The sequence below is a fragment of the Perca fluviatilis genome, chromosome 4 (assembly GCF_010015445.1).
Source record: "Perca fluviatilis chromosome 4, GENO_Pfluv_1.0, whole genome shotgun sequence".
Classification (NCBI taxonomy): Eukaryota; Metazoa; Chordata; class Actinopteri; order Perciformes; family Percidae; genus Perca; species Perca fluviatilis.
In genome coordinates, this window is record NC_053115.1 from 7,519,905 (window position 1) to 7,546,387 (window position 26,483).

Sequence of the window (26,483 nt, forward strand, 5' to 3'; positions counted from 1 at the left end):
AAGGTGCAGGGTGGGGGTGTGACCTTGACCAACTGCCACTTTGCTCGTTTGAAAGCCATGATGTCTCTCTCTCATGGGTGAGCCAAATTCTCTGGGCGGGCAAAGCAGAGAAAGGGGAGGTAACCTTGCTTGTTATGACCTCATAAGGAGAAGATTCCAAATCGGCCCATCTGAGCTTTCATTTTCTCAAAGACAGAGCAGGATACCCAGGGCTCGGTTTACACCTATCACCATTTCTAGCCACTGAGGGACCATAGGCAGGCTGGGGGAACGCATATTAATGTTGAAAAACCTCATAAAGTGAAATTTTCATGCCATGGGACCTTTAAGTGTTCATCCTAGTGACAGCATGTGAAGATGAGACTCTGCACCCAAGGCACGGGGAAACGAAATGCAGAAGGTTCTGACAAGTCAAATGTATTTAAACTGGACTCACAACCTTATATTGCGTTTTATGATGGATACCAATTTTTATTTTAAGCCAAGAGCAAGAGCTGCTCAGTCTTGGGGTAAAAATGAAAGGCAGACAGTGCATGTCTGAGAGTAAACGCCCACTTTTGATGAGGTAAGATAACTGCATTTATTTATTTTATCAAGGGTATTTGTCTTCTTAACTTAGTCCATTTTTGGTAATAGTCCAACGCCCTTCAAATAAAGAGAACACGTTGACTAGACACTGTAAACTCTTCGTGGGCAATATATCATTTGTAATCTATCACCACATGATGCTGGGTCAAATTTTGGGGATTAACCGATTAGAATTCTCATCAAGTTTCTATTTTCAAATCAGATTATGTAACCGCAGAAAACGGCTATAATAAAAACACATTACATCAAAGTATGAATGCAATCTCTGCCCCCCCCCCCCCCCCCAAAAAAAGTCCCTCTTGTTCATACAGTTCTCCAAACTGCAGCTGCCCAGTGCAACCACTGCTGTTTTCCAGTCAGGAGCAGCTCTACTGTAGAGTTGGGAGGTTGAATGCCTTGCTCAATAGCACCTCAGCAGGGTCTCCTCTAGTTCTGAAAAAAACTGTCAAAAGCAGAGGCCTTCAAGAATATGGCTACCCCCAATTTCAATCTGATTGTATAAGAGCATAAATCAGATGAAAACATGTTACATCAAACTGTGAATGATGCAACCTTTGACTTCACTGGTCGTGTTATTGCCAGCTGGATAAATAGGATGACAAGGAACACTGTTTTTCAAAAACCCAGCATTGTCAGAGACAAAATTGACAAAACAGCCAAGAATATGCCCATAGTGATTAATAACAATGATAGTTTATTTATGGACCAGCAAATCTGTTTGCATTGTTTTTGACATTTCCCTGCTTCTAAGCCAGACACTTACAGTACATTAGCATACAATATAAGTTGGAGAATGTTTTCAATAAAGAGCACATTTTTGAATAATATATTTACAAACAAGCCAAATACTGTAAATAAAAAGATGAAAAAGAACAGAAAAGAAATATACAGGTCTTCTAAGTAGTATATATCACTGAAAAAGCACAATATGCTAGGTTAAGAAAAGACAAGTCCACATTACAGTATCAGTGAATCATGGGTCAAGTGCAACAGCAACAATGCAAATAGTAAGTTGAAGTAAGGGATACGGTAACTGACAAACACACAAACGTTAACTGATAAAACTGGTACAAGGATGAGGGGACTGTTAGAAAAGAATTACATTACAGTTTAAGACAGAAGACACACTTGTTATGTCTCTAAAACTGAAAATAAGATGCCTTTGATTCCAGACAAAAATAACTTCACAGTGTAATATAAAACAAACCCTAGAGTAGGTCAAAAACAGAAACAATTATTTGTAGACTGCTGGTAAAGTGTCCTTACATACTGGATGTCTTCAAGTTACTGTCGGTCCACACTTACAGCAACAGTTTTAATGCAGTATGGCATGGCAGGTGACCAAAACTAAACTTTGGGACATTGTTGATGCAAAAACAGCGACCATTTGAAAACATGTTCAAAAACTATAGCAAAGAGGCTGTGTAGGCTCAGGAACTCGATTGCAATTTCAAATATAAAGCTTCTGCATGTAAAGCACTGTGTACTGAGAGAGACGGGGCAACCTTAAGCAGTAGCTCAGACAAAAGGCATCCATAAGGTTTAGAGTTGCATGGGAACCACAGAAGTGTAATCTGGTCCTAAGGATTTTCTCCTGCATTAACGAGGTTACTTTTTGTGTTCAATCCTGATTTGTGATGCTGACTTCCCATACATGTTCATATAAATATGAATATATGACACTGGCAGGCCGAAGCATCGGATTCCACCACATAACCTTTTAAAAAGGAGAAACGGCTGCAGAAGTCAGGTCAGGGTGAACAATCGGAGTCTTGCACTTGCATTAATATCGTTATCTCTGCAGCCAGAGACCAGGGAGCTTCCTCGGCTGCACCGTTTCTGATGCTGTGTGGGGACTGAAGCCGCTGCTGTTCTCTGGCGCCCTCATGTGGAGCTGTACAGGGCAATCTGCTGCACCTTGCTCAGCTGTGTCAGCAGCCGTTTCATGCGGTGTTTAAGCTGAGGCAGACGGGCCAGAGGTTCAGGAGGCTCCAACTCCCCGGTGTAGTCCAGCCAGCTCTCCAGCACTGAGGAGGACAAGCACAAGGAGCAGAGGTGAACACATGGTTACACATCATGGGCCTCTTTGAACCCATTAAAGACTCTGTCCTGTTCTCAAGGACACACCACCTGGGAGGGTTAGGATATGCTGGTTTAGGCCAACCTAGGTGTGAGATGCAATCCTCACAACCATTTGGGCATGACCGTGTCTGGGCTGTTGCATAATTATAATAATTTAAATTTTTCACAATAACTTGTCACTTTGAAGCCAGGTTTTAAGGCAATCACAGCTAAGGTAGAAAACACATCAAAGCAAGACTTAACACAGAAATGTGGGAATTCTTATAAACTGTCAGTATTAACGGTCTTTATTAGAATTATTAGCCACACCTACTAGCTAATGGTTTGGGATCTCACCTGTAACGTAATAGGTTATCAACATGAAACAGTTGGCTGCTAATGTTATGGACTGATTGTTGTCATCTTCACCTTTTAAAAAAAAAATAAAAATAAAAATCTAATCCCAGAGTTTCCTAGTTTTGTTAGATTAATTTAATTTCTTTGGCATGACCTCCAGGTCCTATCCTCCACCACCTTTTGTGAACCATTTTCATATGTTGAGAATAAACACTTCAGTTTTTTTACTTTTACATCGACTCCGTCACTATTTCTTGACTGTCGTGTTGTCGTCCCTGAATCCATCGAAGGGGACAGAACACCTGCTAAAGAGACAACGTTAGTAACCAGGTCAGGGCAACTGCAGGTCTTACCGTCCAGCTCCCGCTCAATGAAGTCCATCCTGTGCGAGACCTCGTCCTGGACTGCATCTATGTGATCCAGCAGGTTGATCTGCCTCTGTTGATGCTGCCTGCTGTTATCTGCAGCCCCTCCAGGATCTCTTCCACCCTCTTCCCTCATCTCAGTCTGGGACCAAGAGCCAACAATTGAAGCCTAGAGACATTCAGGTGAAATCATCAGACGAGACCTTCACTTCAACCAGGGTTAGACCTCTTCATACAAAAGCTTTCTGCCAAATCAATGCACATGATTCATGCACACGAGAGATAAACCAAAAGGGGTTGCTACTACATGACTGGTGGTCAAACAAAGGCTCAGCCAAATCCTTGAATCACTTGAGTAACTCACATGTAATGTTGCCTTAAAAACTTTCTAGGGCTGAACAATATAAAGTTTTTTTTAAATCGCTATAGCGATATCAACTTTTCGCCATACTTTGTGAGAGGCTGCAACATATCACGAAAGACACATTTAAAGCGGACACTTAAAGCAGCAGAAAGGCAGAACTGAGTACACTTTAATATCTGTTTATTGCAAGTAATACCGTTATTGCCATAGTTAACGTTATGGCATATTTTCCTCATATTGTGCAGGCCTACAACTTACCTAATTCAAATTTAAAAATGTGTTTTCTTTGCCACAAACTGCAAGAGGGAGTTAAGAAGTTGAGCTCTGTAAAACTTGTTAACTACTTAACTTGTTAACAAACAGCAGCTTCACATCCAGAATCTTGGTTAATACAAGATTCATTCTGCAACTGGTGCTGTATTTCGTTATATTTCGAATATTTCTAGGATTGTGTGAGTGTTTATACTCATTTTACTACTCTATAGTGACAACTCAGGCTGCACTTTCATCATCCTTGTCTGTTGTGGAATAAGGCCTAACCTTGGAACTGGTGCCTGTTGATTTTGGCTTGTCCATCTCCAGCAGGCTTCCGTAGCGCTGCTCCCGCTCCAACAGTTCCTCTGTGCTTCTCAGGCTGTCCTCCAGCTCGGAGCCCTGTCGGGTCTCCACCACCAGCCTCTGCTCCACCGCGGGGTAGTACGCCCGTGGTTTCTGGTAGCAATGTTCACTGGTAATGTATGAGTCCTGGAAGGATGGGAAGGGGAAGGAGCAGGACGAAGAGGAGGTGGCAGATGTAGCAGCCCGGCTCAGCTTCTCCAGAGCATTGGACATTAAAATTTCACCTCGACTCATGTCCTCATCAGGAGTCACAGGAGATGGAGCTGCATCACTGCCACGACACGAGTCAGAGGTGGTCCGTGACCTCTCCAAATGCTTCCAGGGCTGCCGCCACAGATGCAAGTCCGGGTGAGTATTGGTCCTGATAAGCCAAAGGAAAGATTAGACCAGTGTGTAAACATTGCATTATATAAAATGATTAACCAATAAAATGTTCTATTGAAACTGGTTAACTTGGACAACAAAAATTTATGTCATGATCCAGATTTAATTTGACTCCAGCCCCCCTCTTCATGCGATTCCTTTGTACTCACTGTAGGACGCTCATCTTGAGCTGCAGTCCATTGAGGATCTCTACTACGTGGTGCACATCTCCCAGCAGCTGGTGGGTGGTGGTGATCTTCTTGGCATTTTGGTGAGAGTAGTTCTCTCCCAGGAAGGACAAGCCGTACATGTGACCATTGCTCAACCACTCACGATCGTACCAGTAGCGCAGACTCTGCCTCTGACCTGGAAATAATCAACATATTGCAATGAAATGTTATCACATGCAACTACTTGTGTGGGCTAGCTAATGAAGTTGAAGTTATACTATTAGCATGTCGTAGCTTTGCCATTTCCTGGTCCCTTTTACGAAATATATATTTGAAGGTAGGCAATGCTTCTTTTATAGAATTGGCTTATTTTAATTTATAATTGAAAATGAATGTGTTTACATTAACAGTATCTATCAGATTGAATCGTATCTCATTGAATCGTTCCATAATAACACGTAGTGTCCCTGAACCGTATCGTAGCCCATGTATCTCAGTCCTTCCAGAAAAATGCGGAGTTTTTTTGTGATTGTTGCGGGCAAAAATCCTTGATTATGCGGCACGTTTTCTTAAAAAATGCGATGGAATATGCGGGATATTTATGCAGTTTTATGCAATGAAATTGCGGGAACTTTATGAACTGAAATTGTGGGTTTGATGAAAAAGAGAGAGAGAGAGAAAAAAAAAAAAGTGATTCCCCCAACACCTGCTTTTCGATGATGTTCACGTCGCGTAATTACATCACTTTATAACGTTCCCATGGCAACAGGGGAAAACGGCTGCTCTCGTGTGAAGTAAACGCAACATTTTTCAACTTTCTGCTAAAATATGTGACTTTTTTGCAATGAAAATGCGGGGATTATGAAATCATGCAAGCCCCGCATATTTTGCGGGGAAATCAGCAATTTATGCGGCGTATTTGAAAAAATGCGGCCCCCACATAAATATGCGGACTTTGGCTGATTAGGCATTGAATTATGCGATCGCATAATCGCGTTTTTCTGAAGGGACTGGTATCTAGACACGTATCGGATCGTCTTATAAAGGAGCGATGCACACCCCTAGTCTGCTTGCTGGCATAGTTTGTTGGATTGAGGGAATTATAGCATTCCCTAAGACGTGGAGAGTCCATATGCAAATGCAGTTAGCAGTCATACAACAGGCTACACAGCACAAGACACAAATGTGAGGCAGCTTAAGCTTGGTGCACAGTGCCAAGTCAACAAAATACTTTGGTCTACGATTCTCAGTTTCACAAGCAATGTGTTTCACTTGTTCTGATCACCCATACCAGCTCACTCCTCCACCTTGGCAGTTGGCTCTCAAAACAAGTCATTTCTTTAGCTAAAAACAGCTACGGTATAAATTTCCAGCTCTTTTTTTCCCACATTTATTGTGGACACACTAAGGTCCCTATAGGCCTGTATTATTTAGGACTATGTATTGTTTAATGTTACAAAACAACGACCAGCAGGGACATTTACAGCTCATTATTTGAAGAAGAATCAATACACCAAAAGGCAACCTGCAGCACAAACATTCTGTAGTTTCACTGTTTTGTGATATTGAGGGACACAAATGAATGGCTCTTCTCCCATTTTTATCATCACTTTCTATAACTGGCATCATATTCTGGACTGTGCTTGCCACACCGGGACCGAGTTTACTGTGTCCTGGTAAACATTAGGGGTGTCACGATTCTCCAAATCCTCGATTTGACCAAATTTTCCAATTCTAAGATCACGGTTCAATTCTCGATTTTTACAAAAAAAAAAAATTTAAAGCACAGGTTGCTATGCCACTTTTAGACTAGACTTTTATGCAATATAATATCTGACCTTTGTTCTCAATGTACCACACTACATTGTCAAATTTGAAACATTTATTATCAACATAATGTAACAATAACATATCTTCAGTCAATTGGAAACATAAGCAAAATAACCTGCCATCTAGTTTCTCTTTTGTAACTGCAGTCTTCTTACGAATGTTATTGATGCTATTGCTCCCACTAAGGTCAAAGCTGTCTCTGGTAAGAAAAGATCTCCATGGAGAAATTTTATAGTGGTGAGAACAGAAAAAAAGAGTGTCGAAAAGCTGAACGCAGTTGGCGAAAATCTAATCTCCAGGTCCATTATAACATCTATAAAGAGAGACTTCACATTTATAATTTGGAACTAAGGAATGCAAGACGGTCCTTTTTCTCTGACATTGTCGCCAGAAACAATAATAATTCATGTGCTTTGTTTGCTACTGTCGATAGATTAACAAACCCTCCAGTACCGGTAGCATCTGAACTATCGTCTACCAAGGCTTGCAATGACTTTGCCTCCTTCACAGACAAAATTCAGAAAATTAGACAAACAGTTAGTGCTTCCATATCAAGTACAGGATATGTGTTGTCAGTGTTCACGCAAAACAAAATCAAATATGACAATTTCATACGATCAACCTTAAAAACCTGGAGGACATTATACAACATCTGAAAACCTCCTCCTGTTGCCTTGATATTCTACCAAAGGGTGTTTTCAAAAACGTTTTGAATTGTTTGGTTTCTGATCTTCTACAGATTGTAAACACATCTCTGCTCTCCGGTATCTTCCCACAGGCCCTGAAAACTGCAGTCACCAAGCCACTCCTAAAAAAGAACAACCTAGACACGACACTAATGAGCAGTTTTTCAACAACTCAACCTTTTCTTATCACTAAACAACAGTTTTGATGCCTTCCAGTCAGGTTTTCGACCACACCACAGCACTGAGACGGCTCTCGTTAAAGTCTTTAATGACATCCACTTAAACACAGATAGTGGCAAAATTTCAGTCTTAGTATTACTTGATCTCAGTGCTGCATTTGATACGGTAGACCATGACATATTGCTTGACCGATTGGAAAACTGGGTTGGTCTTTCTGGCTCAGTACTAAAGTGGTTTGAATCCTATTTAAAGAATAGGGACTACTTTGTGTCTATAGGGAATTATACATCTGAGCATACAAATATGACGTGCGGAGTTCCCCAAGGCTCAGTTCTGGGGCCTCTTCTGTTCAACATCTACATGCTTCCACTGGCTCAGATTATGGAAAACAACAAAATAAGTTACCATAGTTATGCGGATGACACACAAATTTACATAACCTTATCGCCAGGGAATTATAGCCCAATACAACAACTGAATATGTGCATTGAACAAATTAACGACTGGATGTGCCATAACTTTCTTAAATTAAATAAAGAAAAAACGGAGGTGGTTGTTTTTGGAGCAAAAGAGGAACGATTGAAAGTCAGTGCTCAGCTTCAAACGACAATGTTGAAAACAACAGACAAAGCCAGAAATCTTGGTGTAGTCATGGACTCAGACCTGAATTTTAAAAGCCACATTAAGACAATTACAAAATCAGCCAATTATCACCTTAAAAATATATCAAGGGTTAAAGGACTTATGTCTCAGCAGGATCTGGAAAAACTTGTCCATGCTTTTATCTTCAGTAGACTTGACTACTGTAACTGTGTCTTTACAGGTCTCCCTAAAAAAAATCAATCAGACAGCTGCAGCTGATTCAGAACGCTGCTGCTCGAGTCCTCACTAAAACCAGGAAAGTGGATTACATCACTCCAGTTCTGAAGTCTCTACACTGGCTTCCAGTGCCTGAAAGAATTGATTTCAAAATACTTTTGCTGGTTTATAAATCACTAAATGGTTAGGGCCAAAATACATTTCTGAACTGCTACTACATTGTGACCCACCCAGACCTCTCAGGTCGTCTGGGACAGGTCTACTTGTTGTCCCCAGAGTCAGAACTAAACAGGGGGAAGCAGCGTTCAGTTTTTATGCTCCAATATCTGGAACAAACTCCCAGAAAACTGCAGGTCCGCTGCAACTCTCACTTCTTTTAAATCCAGGCTGAAGACCTATCTTTTTAATGTTTAATGCACTGTACATTTTATTCTTGTCTTTTAATGATTTTAAATTGTTTTAAATTGTTTTCTAATTGCTCTTTACATTTTATTTTTTGTCTTTTAATGCTTTGAAATTGTTAACTGTTTAATGTTTCATGTAAAGCACTTTGAATTGCCTTGTTGCTGAAATGTGCTATACAAATAAAGCTGCCTTGCCTTGCCCACAGGAGATCAAGTTCACAACAAAAACAATAAAAACAGCCATGTCCACAGTCTTCTCTGAACAATTAAGTATCTTAAACTATTTCCGAACAGTTGAACATATATTACTCCCCGTGTCCTTCTCCATTTCTACATCAGAAGGGGCACAGAAGGAAGCGTGGCGGAATTGGACACTGACTGCGACTTGTAGCGATCGCTTCTTTTTGGTCCTACCATAGACTGTTAATTTTACAGTCAATGGGTCCTACAAGTCCTGCGTCACAGACACACCCCCAGTTCGCCTCGATAATTATGCCGGCAATTGCAAACTAAAATGGCGCTAACACTCACCCGTGGAAGAGGCCGCTTCCATCCAATGAGTGGCTCCGTAGCTTGCCAGCCCTCGGTGACGAGTAAAAGGTCCCGTTTTTTTTTTTTTAAGCCTCGTTCTAAGCAGATTACTCGTCTTCCTTTCTTCCTCTGCAATTCTACCGGAAAAAACCCCAACCCCACGCTCACAGCCGTACAGTCTCTGGAGTGACGTCAGAGTATTGGCCGTAGCCGGAGGTAACTCCGCTAAGGAGGCAATCAAAGATTATCAACTAAAAGCAAGAGGCTTCACTAGGTTGGTTTTTGGTGTCCCGCGGGGAACCTGACTTTTTTGTTTGTGGGTTTTGCTAGGGATCTCGAAGAGAACGGTTGTGATTTTGAGAGGAAAAGGATCTATTGAAATTTAAATTGTGGAGTTTGTTTGTGACGTGGGGGGCGTGGCTGCTTGGAAAGCCGACCGGACGTGACATGGGGGGCGTGGCAGCGTCGACGATTCAATTTTTTTTATTCGAAGTTTGAGATTGTGACTGAATTTTGGTCAATTTCGAATTAAAATCTAAATCGTGACACCCGCAGTAAACATTGTTTTCTTTTAGCAGAAAACAGGACGTTTGATGTGCAAGAACATAAATTCATGAGGCAAGATCAGTGTAAAGCATAAACTTCATAATCACAATGTAAAACACCATTATTATATAATGCACTATCCATTAGTGATCTTAAAATACATACAATTTCCATAGTAATCTTCAATGTCCACTGTTAATTGTACACAGTCATTTTTCCATTTGTCCACTAGATGGCAGGTACTTTGTCAAGTCAAAGAGGAAGCCTGCAGTGTTCTCTACCAGATTAGCCAAATAGATGCTGTGAAGTCAACAAATCTAAATGATGACCATGTGTAATTTATAGCTAAAAAGGTGGTGGTGTTTTTCTCTCACCTGGTGGGTCTCTGCAGATGTAGCAGGTGTATCGGTCTGGAACATTATCTTCCAGCAGGCCCATGCAGGTACCATGCTGCCAGCACAAACAATCTTCACACTGAGGGAAGGACACGCATGTTTTATAAAATAAGGCAACCCTAAGACTAAAAGAAAAGTGCTTGCAATGTAGACATGCTACAAGTGGTGACAAAAAACAACCAGCTCACCTGAATCATGAAGTCATTATCTTCCTCCACCTCACAGATACATCGCACTATCTCTTCACTTGTGTCGACAGCACCGGAGTCCACACTCAGGGGAGGTGTGGTGACGTCCAAATCCACCCCAAAGTCATCGTCGCTCCACCCACAGCTGTCAGTGGACCAGTCACTAATGCTATCCTCGTCTACAGTAACAGGCACAAACAGAACTATTGATTTGTCATGGGAATGACACGACAGGAATGAACTTTTCCTGGTACAATTTAGTTTAATTAATATTCTTTACATCTACAAAATGTGTTGCACTATGTGAGTCTTCATGATTATTTGTGGATTACATGATGAAGCAAGCCATAGCAGCAAAGAACAGCTCAGGATTCAATCAACCAAGCGTTTAACAAATTTGGTCTCATCTGTGACAGCAGACAGTTTAATTCTGTAGGTCATGGTGTGTTATGAGCAACATTTGACACAGATCCCAGGTGTGATGCACGTCAAACTACAACAGCATGATGGATTGAATCCAGAGGCAATAGAAAAATGGAGGGGAGAGGAAGCCATGTACAGTCACACAGACAAACCAACACACACACACACGCACGCACACACACAGTCACAGAGATACCCACCATCCACATGTATCTGCTGTGAGTAGCTGTATCCAGGCCTGCTGGGGTAGGCCTCAGGCTTGTGATTGTGTGAGGGGGGGAATTTGTATGGCAAATTCAATTTGGACTGAAGACCCAATACTGAGATGTCAATATTCTCCTCACTACCTGTGTAGTCTGTTCATACAGGGAAGGGGGGGAAGCAGACGTAAAACAAAATGTCAACTTTGGAAATCCATCAGGAGGTGACAAACCGTGGCACAACAAACATGGACAAATAATAGACTCAAGAACAGTCAGGGACAATCAATTTGATAAAAATCCATACCGGCCGTGTTTCAGGGCCTTTTAGTAGTATGAAATAATCAATGTGGAAGGTAACCTACAGTATATGTGTGCATGCCAAACAAAATGTACATACATGTGAATGCCAACTAGGAATAGAGAGCACGGCGTTGGATTTGTGTATTAGTCAATATCAGTGCCAACAAAAGCTGGCTTTTCATCACCAGCACTGTTGAGTTGTTGTATACGAGAGCAAATGAAAGCTATGATGTGAAAGAAATGAGTTTGAGCTTTCCGATTGGCATAATGGAGTGACAGAGGCCAGCGACAGATGTAACACTTCTCCCACACACAAAGGCTCAGCCACCACACCAAGAGGAGTGAACTGGAGTATATAATGCTTTGCAGGCTAGCCGTTTCCACAATGTCACAATGAGTGCACATGCAGAGCAGTAGACCCCGATGCCAGGGACCCCTTCTTACCAGACTTGGCCTTCTTTTTCTTCTTCTTCTTCTTTAGTTTAATGCGGAGGAAGTCCTTCTGTTTTGGTTTCTCTTTCAGTTTGTCTTTTAATGAGCCTGTGGACAGTAAAGGTAAGCCTTGGTTGTGCATAGCCATCACAGCACTTCTCTATTCTATAAGAGAAATTGTACAGCAAGATGGAAACTAACAGTGCCTAGGCATGACTATGTAACACAATGCAGTCCTTTTGTCACTTAATAAACAACTCATTCATACTGCATGATACTGACCAATGTCAAAGCCACTCTTGTCTGAGTCCTTGTCCTGCTGCTGGCATCCGTTCCTGTCCAGCTGGTTCTCCTTGCTCTTCTCCCTCAGCAGTGCCCTCTGCTGATGGCTCTGGGTGTTGACTGCAGGCGGGGCTGATGTCCGCCTGCCTGCAGTCTTCACCTCTCCACGGGGAGCCGCGGCAGGCCCAACAGAGTCTGAGAAAAATAAAAAAAATAAGGCCAAATATAAGCCCAAAGCTCAGCAGTTCTGATTTTGTGGTTGCTTAACATAGATTAGGGTTTGAAATAGCAGCTGATCCAATTTCTAATAAAACGCTATAGATAGAGAGGAACTTACGCATAGAGGCAGAGATGGTGCGCCTTCTCTTTGGGCCGTCCAAACCGGTGGCAGTAGCCTGTTTCTCAGAGGCCCTGGTCTGGACATTCCTGGTGGGGCTGCGCTCCGCCTCCGGCGGCTGCTCCTCGCCATGATAATATTTCATATGGTAGTGCAGCAGCTTGGCCTTACGGAACGACTTTGTGCAGCCGGGAGCACTGCACTTAAATGGGTTGTGGTCGAGGTTGATGGACAGGACGGGAGGAGGTTGGTTTTTGATAACACGGTACACTAAAACAAGGAAAAACATGAGTGGCAGATCAAAGAATGCAAATAATGACTGTATTTGTCTAATAGGTTTTGAGATGTACTCACAAGGTTCTCTGCTGAATCTGTTGGGGTTGTGGAAACCCTGCTTCCTTACCGCTACCGAAAGAAAGAAATTAATGTTTTTACTTCGGTCTTAAAAGTACGCCCAGATGCTATGTGACATTCACTGCACTCAGTAGCTTGTTTTCTCAATCCTACAGATCCAATGACATTTCTGCTAATTAACTTCATTAACACTTACGTTTCACAGGCTGGGGAGGCGGCACCTCCGCGGCAGGCTGAGAGCTCTCCGATTGGACGTTTGGCTTCTGCTCCACATCTCCATTGGATTCTGTTGTTGTTATAGCGACAGGCACCTGCTCCATCTGTGCCGACGTCTGAGTGGGAAACTCTGTGTATGGCTTGGGTGACTCTGTGTATGGCTTTGATTCACTCCCTTCTGTTTCCACCTCTTCCTTCTTTACCTCTCCATTTACGTGACACCTTTCTTCGTTTTGCTCATAGTCTTCTTCTACCTTCACCCCATTTGTGAGTCCCATCCCCTTTTCTACATCCCTGGGCTTGTCCTGGTCTGCTTGCTCGGACATTTCCTCTTCCTGTTTGATAGAGGGTGCAGCCTCTACCTCACCAATTGTTTTCTTGTTCTTCTCGCTCACCATCCCCTCTTCCCGCTCATCGTCCTCACTGTTGCTATCCTCCTCCTGGTCGGAGGTGCTGCGTCTGGCTCGCTTGTTCTTGGGACCTCCGTTCTCCTGAGGCCTCCTGTCTCTGCGGCTCGGGGCCCTCCTGACCATGTTCCTTTCAGAGGACCGAGACTTCCCTCCACCAACACCACCTCTCTATTTGTAGGCAGGACAAAGAGGAAGTTTAGGAAACAAGCAGAAAATGGCACTCAGAGCGTGATTGATGTAGACAAAGAATACATGATTAAATTAATATGGATGTTTAAGCTCACTTATGACATTTACCTCTTTAATAAAAGGCTTCACGTGTATCCCCTTCACTGTCTGGATAACGCCATCATAAAACTTCACAGTGTAGGATGCTGAGGGGAATAAAAGGAGAACTGATGCCAAACATGTTTTACACAAGAGCCAGCTGCTAGTCAGGTAGCCGATTACAGACTAGTTTTGAAGAAGCTACACTTCCAATTGCTCTTTTTGTTGTTAGTGTAAGCATTTTCCAATTTGGAGTTTTGTAATCTTCATAGTTTCTCTTTGCTGTGCCAGTGAAAGAAAAACATGTTGCTATTATTGAATGCCATCCAATACCACAGCTTCCTTTTTGAAAACAAAAGGGAAACTAACATTTTAGACTACTGTAAGCTCCATGTTGCACAGTCAACACACAACTTGAATAATCATAGAAAAACCTTTAACATCTTCCAAGAAAAATCAGCTTACAGTTATTTTAATTAATAACTGTAAATATTAAGGATTCATGCAGTTAAAACAATTAAAGATAAAACCTGAAATTATTGATACCCACCATCTTTATTGACCGAAATGACCTTAGCGGGGTAGAAACGGCAGTCAGACCAGCTGGCCAGAACCTTGTCATTCACGTGAAAGCCCTGGAGGAAGGACAGTGACAGTCGATCGGGGGCATACTGTAGGCATGTTGTCAAAATCTCATGGGGAGGTGGAGCTGTTAAATGCTAACAAAACCATCATTGTTGTTACAGCTTTAGTAAAATTACATGGTTCTCCAATTTTACTCACAAGTAAAAGTAGGAGATGCCCATTTGGCTTATGCAAATTAAACCACAGTTAAAAATAAATAAATAAAATAAATAAATAAATAAATATATATATATTAAAAAATACAGATTAAGGTCGCTTTCACACCTATACTTTGGTAGACTGTGACAGTGTCTGGTTTTGCTTTAGTGTCGCTAATATTTTAGAAGAAGGTGAATAATATGAGCAGCTGACAAGACAGCGAGTAAAGTAGAGGGCCGGCCCTGATGAGAGAGATCATAATGTGTTACACAGACGATGAGCGTATGTTCATAATAAATTATGGATTTGAAAGTTATCATCCCTTAAATCATATATAAGTCCGTCAATTGTGCGCAAGGTTGAAATAGCAGGCTAGTAAATGCATTGATTTTTGCCTTTTGATCGGATAACGCTCTTACCTTAAGTGAACCATAGGGCTGGGGGTAAACGATTATTTATTAAACGATTAATCGGGCGATTATTTTATCGATTAGTTGACTAATCTAACTAATTGGACGATTAATATAACGATTATTTTTCTGTTGCTCGATTAATAAAAACCATAATGTATCTCAAATAAATACCAAAAAAATCTTAATATATTTTATTAAACAGTTTTGCACAGCAAAAAAATCTTCTGCTTTACACAAAATGAATAAAATTATTTTACTGTTATACAAAATTAAAAGGCCAGCCTGTTTAAGCTGGCTAACGTTAGTCTAATGTTATGTATTTGACTCGTAAACGACCACAGCATGAGTTAACGCTAACTAACGTTGAGTCGTAACTCATGAGTTAGCCAACGTTAGACAAATAACGTTAAAAGCTACTGCAATCTGCTTGCTACCGTTAGCTAGATTTAGCAGCTGTGCGCTGGTGGTGCTAAGGGGAGCTAACGTTCACGTTAGCTAATGTTAGCTACTATAGATCGCTGTGTTCTGCAGCCTTAAAGCTAGCCATTCAAGCCAACATTAGATGATAACTAACGTTAGCTAAACACAGCTGTCTAGGCGCCAGTAGCTAGCTATTGTTAACGTTAGCTACTAACCTAGCACGAACAAACTGCACGGACCGCTAAGATAGTTAGCTAGCGCCACCGAAGTGCGCAGAGCTCAAGCTACACAACACACTACACAAACATGAAATTAACTTAGCCAATGTTAGTACTAAATTAGTACTTATTTGTTATTGTCTCCTTCACGAGTGACAATGGGGTGCCTCCGTTCCAGATGCTCCCACATTGCTGTTGTGCTGGTGTGGTATGCCAACTATTTGGCAAAGAGCGCAAATAACAACACCTTTTACATTTGAGACTAAATTTGAAGTATTCCCATACCTTCGATGATTTAGGGCGAGCTGTTTTTTTTAGGACTTTTTCTTTTATTGGGGCTTTTGTTGGGGCTTTGTTGGGAATTATGTTATTATTGTATGTTTCATCCTCCCTTCTGCAATGTTTTGGTCTCCCACGTGTGTGGGGCGTCGCTACAGGCCTAGTGAACCAAACTCTAGTGCACTTGGAAGCCAACCGAGACCCCCGTTTTTAAGCAGAGCAAAGTTTGGTTGTTTGATCTGCACCAGAGTTCGAATGAGCTTTTACAACACCCCCAAACGAACCGGACTATCCGACAAAAACAGGGTTCGATTAAAACAGACCAAACTGCTCCGGTGTGAAAGCAACCTAAGAACCCCTCTATGCAGGAATACACTATGGAACAAAGGCAAGAGGACAACAAGATAACCCACAAGTGAGGCAGAACTTCCAATTTCTCTTCTTTGAACCGGTACTTTTAAAACGATTCCTAACAGATTCTTGAAAAATCTATTTTTTTTATTGAAGATTTTAATTTAACTAATATATATATATATATATATATATATATATATATATATATATATATATATATATATATATATATATATATATTAACGTTTTAAATTACTTAAATATATAATAAGTAAACCTAAGTCACCTAACACATAACTACAATAATTCAACAAATGAAGCTCAGCGTAAGTTCCTAAAGGAAGACTTCTAATTGCATTTTTCATCACTCCTAATTGATCAGCTGTCCATGGCATTCGCTTGTCAGCAGACAATCGGATTCAGCCGTTTCATTGTTAGTTAAACCAATCAGATTCAGCCACGTATCACGAGCCAATCACAGCATGACATCCTGTTTTAAATCTTCTCTCTCCTCTGCGGTTGTCAGCTGTCGTTTCAGGAATAGAGAGCATCCCGCCTCCTCCCCTGCATCCACCGGCCGTCTCACCCACGTACGCCGTGGTTCGTCAGCTTTATGGCTATCTTGATTGGTTCCTGGGCACCTTCATCACCACCACCAGTGTCTGGACTCCATCGGGGGATATGTTTGGGTTCACTACCCCTTTTATAATTTATGGATTCGATGGAGTCTAATCTCCAGAGACTTTGCACATTGCATTTACATATTCTGTCTCGTACAATAAATATGTTCATAATTGCAAGGAAGTCTCTCCTGATTGAAAGAACAGTTACACTATTAACAAGAAACAAAATAAATGTTGCCGAGTTGGTATGCCAACCAGCTTCATGCTTTAGCAGTTCTTTTGCAGAAAAATGACCACATTTGCCTTCTCTGGCAAGATACGACACCTCTCCTGACTTATGGCATGTCCTGCCCAGGAGAAAACTCTCTCAGGTGGTGTCCAAGAGGTCTGTACACACCGGTAGGAGTTTGAAAGGGCAGACAATTTGGGGAGGCTGTCCTGCTTCCCCCACCACCAGGCTACAGGGTCGGCAGAGCAAGCGTAATATGTTTACACGTGCAGTGAATGGCTAACATGCTTTTACGAGGCAATATGGCATTTTAAAAGTAGCCTACATTTACGATAGCTAGCTAACAGTAGACTACAGAGAAAGTGTGATATTTTTACATCCGTTTCGGAGCGTATACAAAAAGCCGTCTATCAGCAGTGATTGTAGAGCGCATGTCAGAGAATAGCGAGGACACGCGCTTCACACCGCGAGCGGGCACGTGCACCTCTCGGTTGGACAAGGGAGAAAAAATAAATAAAAGAAAAAGAGTCTGCCGCTGTCCGGAGCGACAGAGGGAAAATATATTTCAGTCGGAACGGAAATTTGTGTTCTAATCCGGTCCGAATACTACCGTTTCAGTACCCAACCCTATGCAACACAGGTCAAAGCATGCATGAACAAAACAGTGTTCCCTTAGCTTACAGGTACAGGAGCGTCGTCCTGCAGGCCCTGCCGCCTCAGCTGAACCCTCTCAACGGGTCTCAGGTAGGGACTTGTCCACTCAAACCACTCGTCGTAACGGTGGCTCCACTGGCGGTAATGGATCAGTACTTTTTCACCTTCGTAGTCAATCTTCTCTATGTTGGCAGCATACCTACATGACAAAAGAAATTCAATAAAGTGTGATTGGACAGGGAGATGTGCAAGCTCATCCTTATCCTTTATTCTAAAACATAACTGAGGAGGGCAAGTCAGTAGAAATGTGTCAATCTTGAAAATGTCAAAAGTAAAGAAACACAATGAATCACGAGACACTGCTTGGCGTGCTGGGGGCAGTGTTGGGTGTTGACACGGTACGATAAAGCGATTACTTTTTTTAGATTACAATTTCAGAGTCACAACCTCCAGTAACACACTGTCACTCCCAACATTTTAGGAGGTGAGCTTGTTTGTCCTTTAGCCAGGAGTTGAACAGGAGGACCTGTATCAACTGTATTTATTTATTTATTTATTTTAATGTGTGTGTGAAAGGACTGGGCTGACGGTCCATGGTCCCTGGGGCTGTAACGATACACCAAACCCACAATTCGGTTCGTATCACGATTTTTTTGACCCACGATTCGATACAAACCTTGATTCTTGAATGGGGGGGCGTGGAGGGGTTGTTGGAGTAGAGTTATACTCAGTAAACTTAATACAACTTTTCATCTGCCAGACTGCATCGTTTTGTCATTGATTACATGCCACTTGGCAACACAGTAATACAACAGAGACTTTATTTATTGACATTGATTGATTTCAATATCGATCGATCCAACACCAAAGATTCTTTTGTACCTTAAAATAATGTTTCCGGTAACGGACAATTCCTCTTCCAACCTGTAGGGGGACCGAAGAGGAAAAGTGCTTTGGTGTTGCTTTAAAGGGATACGCCACTGTTTGTTGAAATAGGGCCTATCACGGTCTCCTCTAGCTGTAGATAGGTGGGCCAACGCATTTTTTGTGCATGCATCGTTTTAGTCCGGTGCAGCACCGGCAGCGCCGCCGCTAGTTAGCTTAGCGTAGTGAATGGAATCCTATGTTGCCGGTTAGCATGTTGTGAGTAAAAGTGAACCAGCAAAAGACAAAAAAAACAACCTAATTACTTGCAATGAGACAAAAAATGCGCTGGCCCACCTATCTACAGGTAGACCGTGATTAGCCCTATTTCAACAAACAGTGGCATATTCCTTTAAGGTTTGCCAACTACAGTATAAAACGTGCTGGTTGACAAGTAGCTAATGCTAATGCTCGGTCTATAACATTCTTGGTGGGTAACATAAGATTACGACATCGTTCAACACGCTCAGTTATTTTTAATATGATCGTTTTGACCACGGTTAACAACTCTGGGCTAACCCACGAATTCATCAGTAACGTTAACTGTATAGATAGACGACTGATCTAAATGGTAATTTAGCCAGCTAGCACACCCCTGTGTGTCTGCCTCACTCTCCCGGCGCTGCAAGGCTTCAGTCGGGATGAGAGCTGACAACAGCCCCGGCCCCCGGGGACACACCCACAGTCAGCCCCCCAGCCAGCTGGCAGCCAGCGGCCAGCCACTACCATTACAGCAATCCAACCACGGTTAGCACTTAACTCCGGTGCTAAGGACGCTAACGGCAGTTCACTGAACCGTTGGGAAACAGACCCAGGCACCCGAGTCAGAACAGCGGCCATTCGTAACGTTACACCGCCGTTAGCGCTACCAGCGTTTGTGCCGAAAATCTCCTCCCTGCCGAATCCCCCCCACCCCCCTTCGTGTTTAGCCGTCTTTACGGTTAGCTAAATTTAAGGGGGATAAGGCACCAGAACGACTAATACTAATTTAAAGATGTGGTAGCATTGGATCTGGACAGCGAGGATAACTCTGGGAGTTGGGAGGGGTGCGTCGCGATTCTGTCTTCTCACATCGCGACACAGGTTCGTGGGTCTGAGTGTCGGGAATTCGGTTTCATATCGTTACAGCCCTAATGGGCCCTCATCCTTGCATAAGAATATAGATTATTTGTGATGGTGTCTCATGTTATAATGCTCCATGACACGTTTTATCTGTTCCACAGTGAATATTGAACTTTGAAGACACTTTAAAGAAACATTTAAAAAAAAAAAAAATACATAAATCGAATCGTAATCGCACTATCTGGCAGAAAAATCGCAATTAAATATCCCCCCCCCCCCAAAAAAAAAATCATTCAGTCCTAATCCAGATCAAAGGCTGCTTGAGAGCACATACTCATCAGCAGCTATTTTTTTACTGGCAAAGGAGCAATGATAGGTCTGAGTGGCTTTCTTCAATCTTTTAACATTTGATAAGATACAGAATATCTAACCAAGGCCTAGAATGGAGAGAATGAGAATTTATGAGAGAAAGAGTGAAGGAAGTGAACAGTTACAGGGATGGGGAGGAATGAGCGAGGCCATGACTCACCAGTTTTTGAGGTTGTCTCTGGCCTCAAGCTGAGCTCCCACCTCAAAAGATATCCCTCTTCTGTTAGGGGGCGTCTTACTCATACTGCCCACATCAAGGCTCCCTTCCTGTACGCATGCACGCGCACACACACACAAAAAACAAACAAACACACACACACACACACACACACACACAACATTAGCCAATAAACATACAAATCAAAACTACACCCATATGACCTTGGAGACCTTGAGAAACCCACATTGTGTGGAGCCAAGAACACAATACACGTCACTATCAATGATTTTACAAACAATTTGCAGTCAGCCTCGTCTCCCTCAGGTCATCACTAACAATTATCTCCAAAAGACTGTGGCAAATTATAGCTTTGCACCTGAGTAGCAATGTTGGTGTTAAAAGGCAAGTACGGCACTCCCATTGTATGACACCAGACCAATAATGCAGTCCAGGCTGGGAAAAGCTATTGAGCTACAGATTACATGTTGTGACACATTGTAAAGCAAGGGAAAACTGATATATTACGGTGAGCCATGTACCTCAAATGGTGATGAAATGTGTAACTAATACCAGATGTGCAGTGATCACTAGAGAGATAAGAAACGACTTCACACAGGTTCCTGAGGATATCTGATTTAAGTATTCAGTATTATTTTACTCCATATCACAAAAGGCACAAGGTACAGAGAGAAGGCACAAGAATGATATCTCGTCCATAGCTTCCACTTCCTGTTAGCACCCACCAGTACAGTAAGCAGGTAATTATGCACCAAGCTAGCGATAATACTCGACTGATGAACAGTATATTGGGTCCTTGTCTATGCAGTCTCAAATATAGACCCGTAGTCTGCTGCTGATGTCCAGCCCCTTAACTGAAATAAAGGGCTTGGTGGAGGAGGATAATCTTTTTGTCTTCCCTCCGGATAACAGCGCCTCCTTTGTCAGGAAAACAAGAGGGCTAAGCGGCGCCCTTTAATAAAAGCTTAAACGATTTAAATTACTCAATAAATATATTACAACGTCTTACTTTTGTGCAGGTTATAGCGGATTCGGTTCACCATAGCGGAGGCAGTCTGGAGCTACTGGCTTTCAGTCTAACGTACAAACCGGATATCTGCACACTACTCGGCCCACGTGTTTTCTGGTCAGCCGATTTCACGTATAGACACAATAGAAGACAATGGAAAAGCCCCTTATGATTATTCGTCTGCAGCATGCAGATACCTAGCACGGCATCAAAAAGCAAACAATATCATATTCAGTAAAATGTAATATGTAAAATGAAAATGTGCTTTTATGGCCTGCACAAAGAGCCAGACAGACGGCAGCACTGCACATGCAGGGCGCAAACCGAGAGTTGGTGATGGCACAATCACGAGTCAGGAAATTAATGATTATCAATTTAAATGGTTACATTTTGCAATGATTCATTAAATCGTAGGTTGATATTTTACTGTAGTAAACGGAGATAACAGCAGCCCACACCATTTTTTTTTTCACGTACACTTCACAGGTCTCAACTGTTCCTTAACAGCAAACAACGAGAACACGTTGCGTCGTGTTCACCGAGGTGTAAATACTGCTGTATACTTCTACTGCTATTGACACACACACTTTGTTCAGAGTTTTATAACCAGTGGGAGTAGCGCGAGAAAAACCATCGGCGACGTCAGGGCTCTAGGCAAATATAACTGGTCGAACGAGTCTGGTGTGGGTGGGATACTGGCTTCTGATTGGCCGTGCAGCTGTCACTCACAAAGCTCTTCGGGGCCTCGCGCTAGTAGGCCCACTTTGTCATACTTTTCGTGCTGTAAAAGAGCGGCGGTGAAATGCAAAGCATTAAACTTCCCCAACTGAGGAACCACGTAGCATTAAAACCACCCAGTGGGAAACCATACAGCGTGTATGAGACACACCGGTAATTACACGAATATAACTAAATATATAAACGTTACATTTCATTACCTACTTCGTCACGTTTGTTTTGAACTGAAAAGCCGACATGCGGCACCACACCATCTAGCTACGCCGTTGACGCATCCACCAAACCAGCCTCATTCGCGATGTTATGAGGGATTATAAACTCTGAAGCGATGGGGAGGGAAACAATTTGGGTTTCCTACCTGTTCTCCAGTCACTCTTTGTCCGGTTGGGTGTAAATTGTGCAGCGTAATCCCTTTAAAGTGGTGGTACCGCCGCCTCCGCCTGCCTGGTCCAGATCACGCAGTTGAATTTCTCCTAGTAGCATTCACCACCGGCGCGGGCAGAGTGGCGCTACATTGCGCATGCGCATACAACGGCCCAGTGCCCTCAAGTAATCCGATAACATCATTTACACTTGAAAAAAGCAGCAAAATTGTGTTGCTTTTAAAATGTCCTGTTTATGTATTTTCATAAACATGGAAACATTTGTAAGTCGAAGCACTTTAAATATATTTTAAAAGGACCTAATTGAACAAATCAAGCTTTTAAGACGTGGCGTGACTATTATAACAATATTCTCACCAGTTAATCAAATGGAGGCCAACATTAGCCTATACCTTGCTACTCTTATATATGAATAGCCTACATGTGGATCCTTGAGCAAGTTACGTTATTGTTCTCATCGATCTACAGATCAGATGGGCGCATAGCTCCACCCACTGTCCACCCAAAGTAACTGCTGTTTATTTACAGGAGTGGAGGGTGACCAAGCTAAACCATAGACAGTACAGTATATGAGCTAAACTCAATTTTGGCTTTGCCCACCATTTTAGGCTGGCATAAATGTCTTTATGTAATTAATTCATATCGTAACCCATATCAATAAACAATTGTTGCCTTGTTGTCTATCTATCTATCTATCTATCTAAACTACTGGTACATTAAAAGTATACTTAAATACAACACTGTTAAATAAAAAAAGAGACACAGGTGGCAGTTTTGTGCAGTATGTGCATAAAAGGAGTTGAAGATTGGATGAGTGTGGGTAATGCTGTGTGACAGGATGGTGAGCGACTGTTGTCACCTGTTGTGTATCCAAAGCTGAACATGAGAGATGCCCTCTATGGCTGTATGGGGTAATTATTAGATAAATTAATAGATTGTAATATTTTAAGGTATTTGAAATGCATTATATGCATGGTTTAGGGAGAAAAGACCCTTACAATTGATAAAACCTTTAAAAACATCCCATTAATTAAGGACCTTCATTTTTAAATTAAGATTCAATTTGTAAATGTTTTTGGTTCACTTTAAGGGCTTTTAACCCTTTAATTATCCCTAAAACCCCTTCATAATTCCTAAAACATACATATGTTACAAACCCTTGAGTTTTCACCTTAACTGAAAAGTTAAGGTCCTTTCAAGGACAAAATTAAGGAATACACGTAATGTTATGTTGTGAATCTGCAGGGATTTGACCCCTTTAGACCAATTAAACTGTTTTTACAAATCTTTAAATATAATATTCCATTAGTTTAGTCATTCATTAAATCCAGATTTGAAGTGTGAATACACAAATACACCTTAAATATCATTTCATTTCACCTGAAATGAATAAATGATCCTAATCAAATCGAATAAACCCAAACAATGCACGGAGGTAAAATGAGAATCCTTTAAAATATCATTGTCACCTACAAGTATTTTAGATAAAATCCTTCTCACCGATTTAGGTGGTCAGGAGTATATCTTACAAATTAAATTGTGCTCCACCCTCTCTGTTTGTGGAGCTCATTTTGCTACACCATTTTATTATTCAACTAATGCATTATTTGTTTTTAAATCATTAGGTTGCATCTTCCTGCCAGGGGTCTATGTTACATGGTGTCCCTCCTCGCTTCCTTGCCCCCCCCGTCTCCTCTCGGCACTCCACTATCAAACTAAAGGCAAACATGACAACATAAACACAAGGCATCCAATCTACAATTGAACAAATCTTTATTTATGGACAGTCATTCCACATAACAAGTAGGTATGCAAACACACATATATACACACACACACACACACACACACACACACACACACACACACACACACACACACACACACACACACACACACACACACACACACACACACACACACACACACACACACACACACAGACACGGAAAGTGGTTTGAATCAGTCCTATGTTCAAAAGGCAGGCGGTTACAGCAGAGAAATGAACAGTCAATTACATAAACACCTTTTATTGCTCTTTACAGCAACATTTAACTTCACCCTTAACCTGGATCACTAGAACACACTTAAGCAGAGTTAATACTATTTACACGCAGAATTTATTTACATGGTCAAAGCCTGAGAGGGGAGACAAAAAGCTTAATCTACATTCTCATAGTGCTTGACAGTTGAACATAATCCATTCTCATTACAGGGGTTTGTGTTAGATTAATCAAATTTTCAGTCTGTGAGGGAGGCCGTGTACAGTTATCACATCCAACACCCGTTTTATCATAAGACCTGAGCCAAAAAAAACAAAACATACAGACCACAAACAAAAGAGAACACAATTCCGATTGAAAGCCTTTTTATAGATAAAAGAGAACGAGTATTACCAACCTCCAACATCCCTGTGACATAAACTGTAATTACAACACTCTCGTCTGGCTTCACTTGTGTTTAAAGGTTGTAAAATCAAAGCACTTTCTACGTTTATTTTCTTAGAAAATCGCCACCATCCGTTATAAAGAGCTTTCTGCACATCCTTCCAGTTTGTGCTTTAAAATGAAGGCTCTGTACTCAGAATAGTTGTGGTGGTGCGGCTTCTTGTGTCTCGTAAAAATGAAATACGAGGAGACCAGCGTTCAGTACAACTACTCAAAACAGCACAGGCAAGCTTATTAGTAAGACACCATTACAATAGTTCTGTAACTTTTTTTAATATTTTCTGTACATGATAAAAGAAGGGTGTCTTTCATTCACACACACACACACACACACACACACACACACACACACACACACACACACACACACACACACAACACACACACACACACACACACACACACACACACACACACACACACACACACACACACACACACACACACACACACACACACACACACATGAATGAAACCAGAATGTCAACGCTGCTGTCTTTATGTTTTGTTGTGCAAGTAAAGTAAATACTGTAAGATTCTCCCTTTACACAACGCAGTTGTTCTATGAAACTGTAGTACTACCCATTTAGTAAGAAACAAGAGTAAATCTGTTTTCACATGCAGCGGTTAGAAAATACGGTCATTAAAGTGAGCCACTTTAAATCCGTCACTGTTGATGTTAGTATCAAAAAACACAGTGGAGCCTAAGGTGTCTTGTCTCTCGGTAAGAAAGCAAGTGAAAACGAGGGTCCAAAGTCCAAGCTGCTCTCACACTGCTTGTGTTGTAAGAGGTGTAATATCTCACCTGAAGAGTTTCCAGTGTGGTCTGAACAGAAAGTGTTTATGCACGATTGTAAATGTGTAACTGGAGATGCTGATTCAGCACTTGAGGGTGGGCTCTGCGCTCGGTTTACAGTGTCTACACCACCCCTTCGATGAAACTGGTTTCCAGGTGAACAATTAGCATTCTCAGGAAGGACATCTCCTTGCGCGTGTTTTCGAAGATGACCCGTGGATCGTCGGATTGGCACCGGAGGCAGTTAGGTGCCATCACCATCGCCAGGTTGTTCACATCCATCTTGGTTATAGCCACGTTGGATGGCTGAGCAAACACCTAGAGATAATCAGGATGGAAGGAGAGAGAAAGCAATGAGCAAGGCTGGGAGTGTGCAGGCTCACCATTGTCCTGCAGTGAGTAATGTGTGAGTCACATTCAGTTATCCAAGAGCTCAACTGAAATATATTAATATTAAATATTGTAATCAGGTTAATTGTTTGTGTACAGGAGTCCAAGTGTAGTTGAATAGTTCTACTATTTATTGTAGGGGTAATACATTTTTGAAGGTATCAGGATGGAAATTCATAACAAGCATTGTACGCAGAACGTATTGTGTAAAAAAATAACTACAAATTAACACTCTTAAATAAAGTATTGTTCTTTTTAAGAAATGTTTACACTCATTCAGTCAGTGAAAACCAAAAAAATTGGGGAAAATCTAATAATTATTTGACTTTGAGTTTTAATTCAGATTTTTATGATCTATTCAATTTTAGTTTATTCATTTTTTTAAATCGGATGGATGTGGTCACAGCTGCTGCGAATTTGCGCTTGTTTGTATAAGGTTTAGTTGGCAATAATGATCTTGCTTTTAGGGTTGAATGTAATATTACAAATATGTGCGTGTTCCAAAAGGTAACCTGATGTGGCCGG

At 41.7% G+C, this 26,483-nt stretch overlaps 2 protein-coding genes across 13 annotated transcripts in view; both read right to left on the minus strand.

The window, feature by feature from the left end:
* Window positions 1-1,259: 1,259 nt before the first annotated feature.
* On the minus strand, window positions 1,260-22,454 carry phf20a (PHD finger protein 20, a). 8 transcript variants are annotated; one of them, XM_039798569.1, is made up of 17 exons: window positions 22,301-22,454; window positions 20,178-20,284; window positions 17,690-17,861; window positions 14,240-14,408; window positions 13,720-13,796; window positions 12,993-13,590; window positions 12,797-12,847; window positions 12,443-12,712; window positions 12,106-12,300; window positions 11,836-11,931; window positions 11,089-11,244; window positions 10,466-10,644; window positions 10,257-10,356; window positions 4,887-5,082; window positions 4,276-4,714; window positions 3,360-3,540; window positions 1,260-2,615 (listed from the first exon to the last, which is right to left on the minus strand). In XM_039798569.1, the coding sequence occupies exons 2-17, from the start codon at window positions 20,258-20,260 to the stop codon at window positions 2,473-2,475; spliced, it is 3,105 nt and encodes a 1,034-aa protein (XP_039654503.1). In that variant the 5' UTR covers window positions 20,261-20,284; window positions 22,301-22,454; the 3' UTR covers window positions 1,260-2,472. The 8 variants fall into 8 exon arrangements, with proteins under 8 accessions (XP_039654503.1, XP_039654505.1, XP_039654506.1 ...); XM_039798571.1 differs by lacking the exon at window positions 22,301-22,454 and adding an exon at window positions 22,147-22,170; XM_039798572.1 differs by lacking the exon at window positions 22,301-22,454 and adding an exon at window positions 21,682-21,703.
* A 1,885-nt stretch (window positions 22,455-24,339) lies between these two features.
* arhgap46a (Rho GTPase activating protein 46a) overlaps window positions 24,340-26,483 on the minus strand; it is a 36,468-nt gene continuing 34,324 nt past the window's right edge. For all 5 annotated transcript variants that reach the window (XM_039798580.1, XM_039798581.1, XM_039798579.1 and 2 more), the window contains one exon: window positions 24,340-25,886. In XM_039798580.1, the coding sequence (XP_039654514.1) occupies window positions 25,692-25,886 (195 nt within the window). In that variant the 3' untranslated portion in view covers window positions 24,340-25,691. The remainder of the gene's footprint in view (window positions 25,887-26,483) is intronic.